Genomic DNA, 16,222 nt, shown 5'->3' on the forward strand with positions numbered 1-16,222 from the left:
CTCCCTTAACGTCGTCGTGTGTGTGGATCTCGCATCATCCAGATTGCTTTGCTAATCTTGACATCCCAAGAACCGACAGGAATATATTTATTTCATATTGGACTCAATCATCATTCCTTCGTGTTTGTTTTCATCTAAATGATCTAATCCTACATGGCCACTCCGTATATACTACAACCAATTAATTATACGTTATTTGTCTGTAGGTACAGATTGCATGCCTCCATAGGTATCCATTCTCCAGCAACTTCTTTCTGACTTGATGAAGAAGCTCTGTACTCTCTCCATGGCTCTAGACATCGTAATCATTGGCTATATGTGATCCTCCTGGTGCGACTAGATCAACGAATCTACCTTACCATCCACCACGTGTTTATAAATCATAACCTTCAACCTGTAATTCACACGTACCAATCCAGACAGGAACGTGAAGCTAGCCATAGTACATGCCAGCCGGTATCCCTAAGCATACTTACCGGAAGACTATAGATGTTACCCGAATACTTAATACCTACCTCTTAATCGCTGTTGTCTCCACTATCAAAGATAGATCTTGAACCTCGTACCAATAGAATTGCCCATCTAGGCCTATTCCTCTTGTGTGCCATGGGAAGCTTCAAGCATTAGATTTGCTGAAACCTGACATCAGCAAATCAAGTCCAATATAAAGCAAAGCAGAGCAGAGCAGAGCAGAGCAGAGCAGAGCAGAGCAGAGCAAAGCAAAGCAAAGTAAAGCAAAGCAACGCAAAGTAAAGCAGCTTTTCATCCGATATTATCCAGCTCCATCTTGATTCTTGATAAACTTTTTCCGGGTACTCTATATGCCATCAATCTCTTACAAGGTACTTTCTACTCTTCACATCCATCACTACTAATGATCCTTTAGCCACCTCTCCCTCCACTATCCCCAATCCACTATTCCTAATATCACCGCATTTACAGTTGGTACCTTACCTTATTCTGTGCTTATCTACGGGAAAAGTCGAGGAGAAAACTGGAGGTGGGAATTCGATCAAAATTGTTCTCGAGTCTGGACCTGGTCAAAAAGAAAAGAGACGAGACGATCATATCACATCCATTAGTACTTCATACAAATCCATACAAAGAAGCACTCTTTTCTCACCTAATAATAAAACTCCAACCAGACAGAGATCATAGGTCATACATCGTACATCGTACATCGTACATCATACATACATAACATACGTCTTCTATTGCAGATTCGAACACCTTTCTTTCTTCCTGCCAAAGATCATCCCTCTTCGTCTCTCTCTCTCTCTCTGTCCCTCACTCGCTCACTCATCCATTCACTCATCCACTCACTCACTTACTCACACATACACACACGCGCATATCCTTTGCCTCCAACTAAAGGAATATATAAAACTCGTACATACCATCCATACCTACCTACATGAGTCCTGAGGTCCAATCACGTCCTATCGACTTTATTAAGTGCCACTTACTACACACATACTTACTCACATACGGAAATATATACGATATAACTAATCGGAATAATTCATCCAACGCTCCTTATTCCTCATTTGTTATCACTGGCTACCTATTCCTTCGTACTTTCGATTATTCTTCCTTCCTCTTTGGAAAATTAAGAAAAAATTGTTATTAGTATCCACAGTTACGACTCTCACTCACTCACTATCCTATCCTATCCTATCCTATCTCGCTCGCTCGCTCTCTGTCTCTCTCTACTACACTACCTGCAGTAGTACCCTCTCTACTTTCCCCCACTTACTATCCACACCAAAAGTCTCGAGCAACCATCAAATCATCTTTCTCTTCCTTCTTCCCTCTTCCGCGGTGTGAACCCGTCGATCCCCATTCCCGAGACAACATTTCAAACGCAAGGACCTAATATCGACCTACTCCGTAAATCTATAGCTATCCAAGGGAAAGGATCAAGTAATTACGGATATCAACAAGGGCCGCAAGGACTACAAAGCCCCCTCCCCTCTCCAAATCAGCTACGGGCTTATCGAAACCAGAGCGCTGTCTGTACTGTGCATTTGCCAACAACGATAATCAAAAAGGCCCCGTTACGAGGAGAAGAAAAAAAAGGTGATTCGAATTAAAATAAAATAAAAAAGACCGACCTAGCTTTTCCGCAGATTAACAGGGCATCCGGTGATTGTGACCAAGTGCGGCCAGCCAACGAAACTACGAGTTATCTACCAGGGGACGAAAAGGACGCACTGCGCTGCATCATACAGGGCATCTGCATAAAGAAGGCATACCGACCAAGCAAGGGGAGACATTTAAATACGGAAGTATGGGCCTCTTTTCACGCAAAGAAAAGACTTCTCCTTCGAATGGTTCATCATCAAGAACAAACTCTACACAATTAACTGAAGTTCAATCTTTTCGCTCATCACAATCCTCACTAAAATCACCCTCCACTCCTGGCTTCTCAAGAATGTCTATCCCCACCATACCCAAGATCGCACTTCCCAAGGCACCAGATCCAAATGTCGACCCAGCTGGATATTTGAGAAGCATTGGTGCTGTACGGGAAAGATGTGGCATCGTATTGGAGAAGGCCAAGAAGAATGATTTGAATCATTTCGAAGTCGATATGGGAAGATTTAAAGATACCACAAAGTTTGTCGTCTCTGTGATCAAGGTATGTATTCACATCTCCACTGCACATTGCATCAGTGCAAAAGATCCCGTTCCTAACTTTTGTTGTGATTATAGCGCGATTTTGCACCCGATTACAACGCCATTCCCCCTCATGGTCGATGGCAACATTTCAACGTAGGAGGTAGAGATAGAATCGGGGAGCTCTTAGGAAGCTGGCCAAGCCAAGTTGATCCTTCCGAACGATGTCGCCGAATTCTCGATCTCTTCCTTGTATCTGTCTTACTCGATGCCGGTGCCGGTACATCATGGAAGTATAAGAGTGTTGAGAGTGGTCGCACATACAGGAGAAGTGAAGGCTTGGCAATTGCCAGTTTGGAAATGTTCAAGGCTGGTACCTTCAGTAGTGATCCAGAACAACCACACAAAGTCGATGCAGATGGATTGTGCCAATTGACTGTGGAGATCATGAGCTCAGGTCTACAAGTCACTGAGCAGAATCCGATTGCTGGCTTGGCAGGTAGAACTGGTTTGCTGGTTAAACTTGCTAAAGCTTTGCGAAATCCTTCTCTCTTCGGCGCAGATGCTAGACCTGGAAACATGCTAGGTACGTAATATCTTCACAACATTTTGCAGAATCATATCCTAATATTTACAGACTTCCTCATCTCCCATCCTTCTACACAAGCCGCATCTGTACCAATCGTTCCTCTGCCCACCCTTTGGAGTGTCCTGATTGATGGTCTTGCACCAATCTGGCCAGCATCTCGCACAGAAGTTGATGGCACATCCATCGGTGATGCATGGCGTTTAACTACGATGCCTGCAGATGCCGCAACCCCTCTTTGGGAGACAATTGTTCCTTTCCACAAACTCTCTCAGTGGCTTTGTTACTCTCTTATGCAACCAATGACTAAGCTCATGAACATTCATTTTGCCGGAGCTGAATTATTGACTGGTTTACCCGAATATCGAAATGGAGGTCTATTCATTGACACTGGCGTATTGACGCTGAGAAGAGATGAAACCAAGAGAGGCCTCGAAGCATTCCACCGAAATGCAGAGAGAGAAGGCAAACCAAGTTTGGAAGTCGTTCCAATGTTCACACCAGATGATGATGTGATCGTTGAGTGGAGAGCTGTAACCGTTGGATTCCTAGATTTGTTATTGGAAGAGGTCAATACCAGTTTAGGACTTTTTGGTCAAGACAAATTATCTCTGCCACAGATGTTGGAGGCTGGCAGCTGGAAGGTATGTCACAACGATTTATCCATTCCGTATCATTGTACTAATAAATCAAATAGGGAGGCAGAGAAATGGCCGAAATCTCACGACCTAACACTCAATGTCCACCAATTGCCATCCTCAGTGATGGAACAGTCTTTTAATTCGCTTCGTACTCGCTTTGCCCTTTTTCGCATTCACTACTTTTTTCGAACCGCTGGCTAGGGTTTTACGACGAGATGAAAAATGACATATGCGAGTTGTTTACCTTTTATTCTCCTACATTCTGTCTGCTTTGCTTGCACTTGCGCGAACTGGAATTCAATGAAAGGATGTCAGAACCGCGCCTGGATACCCTTTTGTGACTGCGATGCGAGCGAGATTTCAACTTCGGTTTACTACTACTTGGCTTTTGGATTGAACGAAAGACATTTTTACATACAATACATTACAATACATAAAATTAAACGGCACATATTGGACGGGCAGGGCAACTGATGGAGGGATGAATGGATGAATGGATGGATAGGTGGCAAGGAAAATTCTAAATTCGCAGATTGTCATCATGGATGGCGGTGGTGGTGGTATTCTTTGTTTGTCTTCTGGATTATTGTGTTATTGAGATATAGGTTTGGTTGAGTGATTGGATTGGAGAAGTACATGTACTATTTGGAAGGAGATATTGGGAGGAATGGATGGATGGGTGTTTGGCCTGGATTAATCGTCACGGCGGTCAACCAGATATCTCGGGGATTAGCCCCAATCTTACATACAATTGGAAGAGAATAATTGAATATCTGTCAAATCACTTTTCTTCGCTGCTTACATTCATCGATGATCTCGACGTTTCAGATGCTGGTAAGAATTCCGGGCATAAGAAAATCTCCGTGGATTTCAAGATACTGGGAAGTTTCCCTGCATCCCGCGTTCCCGTTGTTACAGTGGTACCTGTTGCAATCCGGTCTAAGCTTGTCCATCACATCACATCATGTCTCCACTATCACATTGCTCAAATTACTGGCGGGTCAACTCTCTATCACTTATCACAAGCATTATAATTTGCAGTTGATGTATTAAGTAGTATATCCGTTCACTCGGATTCGGCTAATCTTTCTTGCCATGCACGAAGATGGAATAGCTTCATCTCAGTCCTAGTTGCAAGAACATTCCGCGGAGTATATGATTATCATACTATTCTGTGGTTCCTTCCTTCCTTCTGTAGATTAGACTAGTTGATATCTCATTATTCCTGTCTCTTGTTTATCATCCACTCCTACTCGCACTCTCACTGCCTAACTACACATTATTGTTATTTTGCTGTCTCTCTTGATAAGCGCTTTTTTTTTGGTACACAAAACTGCAAGTACGACCTATTCGGGAAATTGTTAATACATTTAATTACCGGGTCCGGAGAATTTACTCGGCTGATTAGAGAATCATACCACTTAAATTGGAGCGTTAGTAATCCTTCTTTTATTTGACTGAGACATTCTTGCGAGGTGTATACCGAGGTCTATACTAAAGTAGGAAATGTATTAATACATGTTTCCAGAAAAGTTTCTGTACTTTCTCTTGGGAAATGTTCATGGGCTTCAATACCTAGACTAGCATAGATCAACGGATGCGTGAAGGAAATGATGAAATGTGATAGGATCGGCCATGGATCTTCGGGTACGGAGATTTGGTGGGGACCACGGAGAAAGTTAACGTGCCATTCCACATTGGCGGGTACGACCGGTCTTGATTAGTGCTAGAACATATCAAATTCACACAGCATGGAAAAGGTATCTAGGAGATCGCCTAAGGGCTTGGGCGCTTGGATTCTTTGGTTTGGGAAGATTAGAAATTGAGCCCAAGACGCAACGTTACGGCATGCGATTTTGCCAAGACGCAAGAACCGTGGTCGTGGGATTTATGACAGCTCATGAAGATAAGATTTTTGGTCGTTGGTAGTGTATGATATGCGGTTTCCCACACGGCTGGATCGAATAAGCACGTGCGTCTGGGTGCGAAGGATTGGGCATGCTTATATCGTGCGCTTAAACGTGGTCTGGGGAAATGAGACCGTTGTGTCGGAGCTCGGATTGCAGCGCCATGTGAGACCCGAGTTCGTTTTGGGGGTATCGGGGGACTTGTGGAATTGTCTGTTGGGAGATGCTTCGAAGATGATTTTGGAGAACAAAAAGAAAAGGAGAGGGGTGTTTTTGGAAGAGAGTGGAAATTGGATGTTGATCGTCATCAAGCATCTTCTTCTTGGAATAAACGAGATTGGATGGCACACGTACTCAGGTCTAAAGCGGGGGTTGGGTGGAACGTGTCAAAAACGTGAGAAGAACGTGGGATGTGTATATGGGTACCTAGATGGGGTCGGACTGCAATATGCGAAGGATTGGACACCGAATGGTGCAAATAAGCTCCGTGTCAGTCGTTCGGAACATGTCTTAATACTTCCGTCCAAAGTCCATGACTTAACAATGGTGTTCAGAATGGCTCAATCAGGTGCGAGTTTTATTCACCGCTGTGCTACTTGCAATCGAAAGCAGTACAAGAGCGAGAAATCAGATCCATATCAGAGCCTCAAACGGACATGAATACATTGGGATGAATAACCTCTGGGATGAATGTGAGGTTTTATATCCCATCTGTCTCTATTCAAGCGAATGATGCTTACGAGTTGATTCATTCTGGCTGCTCGGTCGACAATACAAGCTTTTAGAACACAATTTGTGGGGTGAGAAAATTCGGTACGTATGCATTCATTCAATTGTTAAGCTAGTTCAATTGAGAGGTGCAGTCCTTCATGGACATTTACCGGAAAGGAGAACCCTCCCACGAGCTTGACTCTGCTATCTGGGAGTCATCAAGGAAATGAATGAACTGCTAGTATGATGGCTCTAGAAATAACGAGCGATGTTTCCGTACATCCAGTATCATCCATATCCACATACTTCCGGTCGCTTTATCTCACCGCAACGCCGACTAGGGATTTATAGTCTGATGTTGTTTACCAGATGATTAGTTTTGGAGATACCTAGGTAGGTATAGAAAGAAGAATCAAGGTATGGAACGTAGTCAAAATCATGATGATAATAATCATAATAATAATAATTCTGCTTTGTTTAGCTCCAGGTACTTTCCGACAAGTCATCGCGAGCCCTATCACAGTTCAAACGACCACTATGTGTATACGCAAGCCCGGCCACTCCTGCCCCCCACATAGCTCCGCATTCCCACATGACAATTGCCAAATCCCACAACTCCATAATCTTTTGACCATGAGGATAAGCTATTTCCGCCGCGAGGACAGCTCCAACATATTCATTCTCCAATGGAAGGTGATCTCCACCTTTGACGTATGCAAGAACAGGACTAACGAGGAGATCAATGACAGCCTGGGTTTCTGGCAAAGGACCTGAGGAAATAATAGATTGGAGCCGTGCCTCAGCATTGGCTAGGGCTCGTGGGCTGCGTTCTATTTCGATGCCAGAGGCTCGGAAATGCTCTAGTGATGGTCTTGCACCTGGAATTGTGGCGACAATAGACTTGTCGACATCAAGATCGGTCCGGCCAAGAAGGGTGATGGGTCTGTGGCGACAGTTGGCAAGTTGCCACCAGTGGGTGAACAAAAGGCAGAGAGCTGCGGGGTTATATGGATCATTATCGCGATACCAGATCATTGCACCCGTCAGACGCGAGTACACTTCGGCGAGTGGCTTCTCCTCCAATGATCCCCTTGTTAATGAAGGAATGATATTGCTAACTTCGCCGCATGCCACATCGGCTCCTAGATCAATCCAATCGTGTGCCACGCATCCTAGCCCTGCAATTGCCGCCATCTGTTCCCCGCCACCTGCATCGTAATATACATGACAGAAAACGGCATCTGCAAGCTTATAACGTGCTAATCGGGCTAAGTCACTCCACACGACAATACACGGGCGGGAGCGCCCTGGGTCATCATCTTCAATTATTGCTTTCTGGCGTAAACATGAATAATTGCACCCCTTGACAACCCGAATGTCTGTGATATGTGGACCTGCGGACACGGAGGTTTCGGCAACAGCTGCTACTTCAGCGAAGCTGAAAGCCAATTTATCCGCCATTTCCGGGCTATCTTTTCCAATGGAATAATCGAGAACGAAGGCTGAATCCATGATTGCCCATAATCCGGAGATGGATCCACCATAGACACCACGATTGTAACCAATCGCCATTGAAAAGACACTGGTGTTGAGTAGCGGCCCCTCGCACTCTTCACGTGTGAAAACATCGAGTGTAGCCCGATCATTTGAGAGCGCCACGCCACTCAACTTTGGAGGAAGAGGTTTACGCACTGAGCACCAACTGGGCATAAGTACCTCTTGCACCTCGGCAAATGGAAGACGCTGTGTTTTCCCTGTTTCTAGTAACTTGTTACGTGCGGTCAAGAGTTCTGCAGCGTCGGAAAGTAACCCCACTGCACAATCGACGGCATCTGCTACGCGTGTATTTCGCATCCAAGATATACCAGCAGCCGCGCTCAAAACTCCTCCGGTCAAAGGAGTATCGACTCGACGAGCCAAAGCGACAGTCGTGACCAAGGTCTTGCTTTCGGCTACGTATTTCTGAGAGAATTTACTCGACTCTGCGTCGACTGGCGAGATGCCGTGAGTCTTGAGCGACCAGCAAGGTGCTCCGAGTGGAGATTGCATGGTGGCTCCTTCTCCAATAACATGAATGCTCTCCCACGTCGATGATAGACAGACGGTGACAGCAGGATCTGCGGCCGAAGATTCACCGGTACGCTCAGCCCAATGAGATACCACAGGCAGACAATCAAAAGCAGGAGATCGACTCAAACCACCAGTAGTGACTAGCCCCGGGACGAGATCCGACAAAGGTTGTCCTGCATTCTGTTTGGCGCCAGGTTTTCCAATCTCCTTGGCACGAGAAAAAATCTCATCGAGTTTGGTCTGGCTCTTGCTGCTTCGTTTGTCCTGGTGAGGTGTCCTGTTGGATCCGGGTTCTAAAGGCGAAAATTCTGATGTGTTGGATATGAAATCCTTTACGTCTCGACAAGTCATTCGCTGTTTGAAAAATGCTTGGTAGGAGGCTCGGGGGTCTTCTAGCCCACCTTTAGCAACCGATTCAGGGAGATCCTTTGATCTGGCATTGTAAGGCATTTTGAATTGATCAAGGGATGTACTGGAAGTGATTGAATCGTTCTCTTCTGATTGATCTTTTTCTTCGTTCCAGACCTCAACTATTTATCTTTTTTTACTTTCTCTTTGACGCTTCAATAAAACTACCATTCCAGCACAAATCACAAGCATGACAAGTGATAGAATAATGTGCCGAGGTTTACTTACATTACTTACGTACAATTCAGCTTATAACTATTCAAGCCAAATTTAAATTTCTGCGGCAGAATACATGTCGGACACAGTTCTCTGTGGCAACATCATCTTCTAGCATAAAACTTAAGCATTGCAAGCGCTGGAGATACACGCTAAGCTTCACTGACTTTATCTACCTACAGTTCAGCTTGAAACTATTGATGTGAGGTCTAGATTTTCAAGGTAGAACATGTATATTAGGTGCGACTTGCAGTAGTCATGTAGCATTTACCCTTCACTAGTCATGAGAGATCCATGTAGAAACGGGTATGTACCTATGTATACATGGTTCTATGTGCAAGCCAATCAACAACATTCATCCAAAACCCCTGTATAGGAGGGGAAAACGGTCAGATTTGCAGCTGAAAATTTTTCTCGGCAGCGCTAGACACTTTTCTCCGAACTACCGCCTTTGATTTGTGCTTCAGCTGGAACTTTAAAGTTGACGGCTACTTGTGGTTCCTGATGCATGTGCTTGCCTTGGTAGTCGATCAATGGTGTCAATCTTGCATTGATCGTTCTGACTTATCCTGGTTATTCGTTGGAGCACCCCGGCAATGAAGAACTGTTGACAGGGGTCTCGGGGGAGGGGGAGTGTTTAGCCTATGTATGCGTGCCGCTGATGCTTGTTTCAATATCTGTATATATGTATGTATCTTATCGTGTGTCGTATCGTTGATCTCAAGGTCTGCAGATGTGATATATCAAGCCTGTGACCCTTCATTTACCTGGGCAGTAGCCTGTGGCGGGGTCATTCGGTGCTGAGAGATTGGAATGCGGGATTTGCAGGTCTAGATCTAGTTACCCTGCAGATAGATGATGAGGCATATTGTCAACGACTAAAATATTCAAACGGGATGATGGATAATGGGATATTCGTTCTCGGTATACGCTATTTGAGAATAACGAATAAATCGTATCAGGTGATGATCTTTCGAATGATGGAGGGTTTTTTGTGTATGCTTTTTGCTTCGCCTGGCTCGAATTAGGTGGCGGGTTGGAAGGTGCATTGGGATTTGGATTCCTTTACTGAAAGTTTTCGGTGCTGCTTTTTTAGATGTGTAGGTAACTTTGGAAGGGTGGAGAGCGTGTGAGCTTGACCCGGTGTTAAAGTTGCCTTTCATGATCGTCTCAAAGGTTTGGAAGGTCATTGTGCGATGATTGTGCGTTACTTTCCAATTATCATTCGTACTATATCCAATTAGCGTGATCTAGCAAAGATCAGGCAGGAATACATTTTCAAGTGTACAACACAATTTCTAGATGATTGTACGTTACCTTTCAATTATTATTCGTGCTATATCCAGCTAGCGTGATCTAGCAGAGATCAGGCGGGAACACATTTTCAGGTGTGCAATACAATTTCTAGATGATTGTGTATTACCTTTCAATTATTATTCGTACTATATCCAACTAGCGTGATCTAGCAGAGATCAGGCGGGAACAAAATTGTAATCTTACTATCAGTGTTCCTACTAGTATACGGTAGTATAACGATAGTATATATCAAGCTTTTAATATAGTAGTTCATATATATAAAAAAGAATGATATTATTTTAATAGATATTCAATATATAGAATATTATTGAAAATATACTGAAATATGGGAATTCGATTTGGAATATATATTCTTATACTAAAATAGATTGGAAATGAATATTTTTGATTCAAAATAGATTAGGAATGAATATTTTTGATTCAAAATGAATTAGAAATGGATATTCTCATATTTCTATATACTTTTAATAGTATTTAGTATTGAGGTAATATTGAATATTTTCAGTAATATATAAATCAATATTATTTGTGTAAATATTTTCAAAAAAATGAATATGTATTATTATACGGATCAGTATATGGAATACGAGCAATACTAGTAAGAACACTGCTTACTAAATTCTTGAATAACACAACGCCATCGCTCTCTAAATCCTTACAAATAAATACATAATACCTCTTCCCAATACATCTTCACACCCAGGGAAATCTAATACCCCAACATCTTAATTATCTCATCTTCTCTCTAGACTCTCCTCGTCTCTCATCTCATCTCAGCACCTACCTACCTACCTATTAACAACTACAAACTACAAACTACAAACTACAAACCCCCAAATTCTCATATCCTATCTCTTCTCTTCTCTTCTCTTCTCATCTCATCTCATATATCGAGAACTCTCAATCAATCATCGAAATAATTTACTAAAAAATGCCCGAAGCGCCATCTGTCTGAATAATCAAACTACCTACTACTGGTGTACCTTGCTTAACTACAATATTCTGATTTCATTGCTCTCAATACATTCCTCCATATTTTCATCTCTTTTCTCTCAATTTTCCCTGCATTACCTAGCACCATATAGTTTCTCATCAATATGTAAATCCATCTAGTCACCACTACCTGTTTCCTCTCATTTTCCATCTCCCCACTCAACATCCTCCTCCTCCTCCTTTTCCTCCTAGAAACTCCCCCACAGAAAAGACACTCGTATAATCAAGAGACAGACGTATCTCACATCTCACATCCCATATATTTCCCCTCGCTCCTTAAACCATCCAGATATCAGAATATCTATCCATCTCGAAGAAAGAGATACCAATCCATTCCCCCATTCCATAGGTATCTCCACAGCAAGATTCAATCAAAATCACAAAAACTATCACAATAAACAACAGTAAACAGTACCTAAACACCAAATCCATACAATCCATCCATCTAATAAATCCCATCTTCCAGCTTCCAAAATATGAAAGAAAAATAAAGAAATCTTATAAATACATACACTGGGCGTTAATAAATAAGTATACAATCTTAATCTTCCTTTACAAAAATAAATAAAGAATTCTTCAGCGCCGTTGTATACTACCTAGGCAGTTATATATGTATGTAAACGTAGAAGAGAGAGAGAAATTGTAGAAATATTTATGGATTCATGTATTCATGTAGCCTACTATTCTATTTATTTACTTTGTTGTACTCTCTCCTTTATTCATTTATTCATCCATCCGTTCTCTATATCCTCCAAGATCTAAAATCCCATTACTATTACCATTATCTCTTTCCTCTCCCCTTTCCTCTCCCCTTTCCTCTCCCCTTTCCTCTCCCCTTTCCTCTCCCCTTTCCTCTCCCCTTTCCTCTCCCCTTTCCTCTCCCCTTTCCTCTCCCCTTTCCTCTCCCTTTCCTCTCCCCTTTCCTCTCCTCTTTCCTCTACCACACATACACACATCCACATACACATACACATTCATCCCATTCATCCCATTATCCATTCATTCCATTCATCCCATTCATTCATCCCATTCATTCATCCCATTCATTCATCCCATTCATTCATCCCATTCATTCATCCCATTCATTCATCCCATTCATTCATCCCATTCATTCATCCTATCAACCCACTCAACATCCCCATCTCCATATCCCAATCTCCATATATCCATCTTTATATTTCAACATCCATATCTCCATCTCCATCTCAACGTCTCTCATTATCAACATCATATCTACCTCCATCTCCATCTTCATCTTTATATCCATATCTCTCATAATCAACATTATACCTACCTCCTATATCAAGATATCAAGATATCAAGATACCTAGGTACCTAGGTAGATATAGATAAATGCACAAATAAATCAATATTCATATCTATAACATACCTCATACACCTACTTATCTACCTACTTATCTACCTACCTACCTACCTACCTACCTATCTACCTACCTACCCACCTACCCACCTAGTTACCTATCTACCTACCTACCTACCTACCTATCCACCCACATACCCCAGATTCCGATCCAAGTATAACTACCTAGGTAACACATAAGATAAATATAAACATAAGCATAAATATGAGTATGAAATGAGCATGAAATGAGCATGAAATGAGCATGAAATGAGCATGAGATGAGTATGAATAAGTATATCCTTAATCTCGAATACCTACCTACCTATCTACCTAGATACTAAATCCCAAATATAAATTTCCTTTCTATATCATCCCATACATCCATGTATGTATGTATGTATGTATATATGTATGCATCCATTCATTCTCTTCTATCACCCATCCTTCCATCCATCCAACCATTCATTCTCTTCTATCATCCATCCATCCATCCATCCATTCATCCAACCATCCATCCATCCATCACTAGATAATCACCATCCTCGCACGTTAACCAAAAAAACACCCTCTCTCCAATTCAACCCCCAAACCCAAACCTCAAGCTCCAACGCCAACGCCACTCCAACTCCACCTGCAACTCCAACTCCACTCCAACTCCAACTCCCCATTCCAGGTTGCGATTTGTTGATAATCTATCATCTTATCTTAATGCATTAATTAAATTTCATTGCATCCAAACAACTCAATCAATCCGATCGAATAGCAATCGCACTTCCGAGTCAAAAAAAAACACCATGCCATCCAAGCAAACCATCCTTTTCCTACCAACCCCAAGAAATTCAACAAAGATATAAAAAATAAATAAACTTTTCATATCCATTCTGAAGATCGCCTAACCCAACCGACCCTTTTAAATACCCTTTATAGAACCAGATTAATTCAAGAAGATATGTGATCCTAAAGATTAAGAAGATCTTTGTTTCTTATTTGGTCTCTCTGATTCATTCAATTCATCATCGTCATCATCATCATCTGATTCAAAATCGGCATCTGATAGCGCATCTTGCTCTTGTGCTGCGGCTGTAATTATATGTTAATACATTTCTCATAATACAGAAGCAAATGATTGCTCATTGGGGAATTAAAGGGTAGACGAACTAAAATATTTGATAGCACCAGGCCACAAATCTTCCGTAATAGCAATAGCAAGATCATCACCATCTGGGAAGATTTCCAATTTCATTCCCAAATCATCATCATCATCTTCCTCAACCTCATCATTATCCGATTCAACCACCTTCTTTCCATTTTTTCTAGCTTCCCTCTTTGCTGAATCTCTCGCATTTGCTTCTTTACTTTCTTCCTCACTAACTTTTCGACCAATAAATCCAAACCATGCGAAGAAACTTAAACCTCCCATACTTGTATTGTTGATTTTCTTCTCGAGTGATTTGTGTTGCGGAGTCATTTTCGAATTTTCCTTTCGTTCTGCATCCCAAGCATCACAAACCATATCCAATAAACCTCCGGTTAAATCTTTTCCCTTTTTCCAATGAATCCTAACAGGTTCACTGACCAAACCACACCAACCTCCAAGACTCTTTCGATACCAGAACTTCTTGACCAATGTCTCATCTGTGAAGTATTCATTTGGAGAGAAAGTCCATGTAATTGATACAGATCTGGGATCTCCGCCCTTGGTGGACTGTGGATCTTCGAGTTCGAAATGCGATACATGCAGAGATGTAAGTGAGGAAAGTAGAAGAGCGGAATCGGAAGGTTGAATATATTGATCTATATCTGGAGGAGCTTGTTCGAGTACCAGGGCCCAGAAATTGGGAATCTGAGAGATAGTTTTGTTGCGACGGGTATACAGAGGTTGAGTGAGGGAAACTTGTTGTCGAACTGATGGAAAGTTAGTCAATTGATGTTTAACCACGTCAATCCATAGAAAGATTATTGGCAGATTCGATGAAGATACACAACAATCATAAAAAATGATTGTAATGTACACATGAACATCCATGGAGAGTCGTACAAAAAGATGGACCCGATTTGATCTTGATCTGATAAAGTCCAAAAGTCGTGGCGCACTCAACCCCTCCAAAGTAGGCACATCAAAGTACCTCCAACGTCATAAAAGAAGAGGAAAAAGAAAATTTAATAATACATACTGATTTCCGTTTCAACATCATCAAATTCCCTTTCGATTTCAGCCAAATCTTCGTAGGAGACGGGGGTATCTTCTAAAGCTGCTGCCATAGCTGCGGTTGTGAATGCGAAGGTTTGTCGCATAGCCAAGCTAGAATTTATACGCGTGAGTGGAGGATTTCGCGTATGCAGGGAAGGCGAGGGGTACCGGGAACGAAGTAAGGGCGGCCGGACTGTGGTGATCACTTTCGACTTTCGACTTTCGACTTTCGACTTTCGACTTTCGACTTTCGACTTTCGACTTTCGACTTTCGACTTTCGACTTTCGACTTTCGACTTTCGACTTTCGACTTTCGACTTTCTTGTGTACGGATGTTCTTTTGTTCATGAAATTCAAGAGAGAAATAGAAGAGAATAAATGTCACGATTGTGCTTATATTGGAATTGAAAAGAATTGAAGGCTTGGCAAAAGAAATCAAAATTGTATGTCACCCGGATTGATGGAGTGGTTGGATTTGGGTGCAAAGTCGGACTTTATCTCGGGACCGAGAGGGCTGGTGGAGTTTGAAGCTTTTAATATGGTTCTCGATGGAATTGGCAATGATGTGAGCTAGGAAGGTAAGAGGTAGGGTACGGTCCCTGGATGGTCTGGATGGTCTGGATGGTCTGGATGGTCTGGATGGTCTGGATGGGAAGAATTGAATGGGAGGAAGCAGAGTCGGAGTGGTGGTAGTAATAGAGAATGAAGATTCGACGGGATGCCGATGACATTTGATGACATTGTCGTCGTGAAGGGAAATGGACGATATTTATGAAGATGGAATGAATGTATATATATATACCTAGGTATATGTATATGAATGTAAAGAAAGAAAAGGAAAGTATATTTTGATATGTTTTTGCTTGGATGCTTGAATGCTTGAATGCTTGAATGCTTGAATGCTTGGATGCTTGGATGGGTTGGCATAATGAAGGAACATCATTCACCAGTCGTTGGTCAATCATCGTTTGTTCTCCCTGAAGGGATCCCGAGGTCATGTTTGATACAGGTGGTGATTAGTAATCTTGATGGTGTGTACGTAGTAGGGAGGATCACGCCTCAATATAAAAAAAAGTCTTGGTACGGATGGATAGAGCCTGTCGAGTGTGTCAAGACCATTCAAAGGAAAAGTTAATTCCTTCCCTTGTACGGAGTTGCATGAAAAGGGAAGAGGAAGGAAGGAAGAGAAGATTGATTGGG

The 16,222-nt window shown here is 42.3% G+C and overlaps 3 protein-coding genes across 3 annotated transcripts; 1 reads left to right on the top strand and 2 right to left on the bottom strand.

Annotated features, from left to right (window-relative positions):
* Positions 1-2,290: 2,290 nt before the first annotated feature.
* On the top strand, positions 2,291-3,986 carry EAE98_000623 (uncharacterized protein; the record flags this gene model as incomplete). The annotated part of the gene is made up of 4 exons (XM_038948241.1): positions 2,291-2,641; positions 2,716-3,205; positions 3,257-3,849; positions 3,903-3,986. The coding sequence occupies 4 exons, from the start codon at positions 2,291-2,293 to the stop codon at positions 3,984-3,986; spliced, it is 1,518 nt and encodes a 505-aa protein (XP_038815918.1).
* A 2,955-nt stretch (positions 3,987-6,941) lies between these two features.
* EAE98_000624 (uncharacterized protein) lies at positions 6,942-8,984 on the bottom strand (the record flags this gene model as incomplete). The annotated part of the gene is made up of 1 exon (XM_038948242.1): positions 6,942-8,984. The coding sequence occupies one exon, from the start codon at positions 8,982-8,984 to the stop codon at positions 6,942-6,944; it is 2,043 nt and encodes a 680-aa protein (XP_038815919.1).
* Positions 8,985-13,795: 4,811 nt separating this feature from the next.
* EAE98_000625 (uncharacterized protein) lies at positions 13,796-15,126 on the bottom strand (the record flags this gene model as incomplete). The annotated part of the gene is made up of 3 exons (XM_038948243.1): positions 13,796-13,911; positions 13,990-14,736; positions 15,006-15,126. The coding sequence occupies 3 exons, from the start codon at positions 15,124-15,126 to the stop codon at positions 13,796-13,798; spliced, it is 984 nt and encodes a 327-aa protein (XP_038815920.1).
* Positions 15,127-16,222: the final 1,096 nt, after the last annotated feature.

Source organism: Botrytis deweyae, assembly GCF_014898535.1.
Source record: "Botrytis deweyae strain B1 chromosome Unknown BDEW_001, whole genome shotgun sequence".
Taxonomy (NCBI): domain Eukaryota; kingdom Fungi; phylum Ascomycota; class Leotiomycetes; order Helotiales; family Sclerotiniaceae; genus Botrytis; species Botrytis deweyae.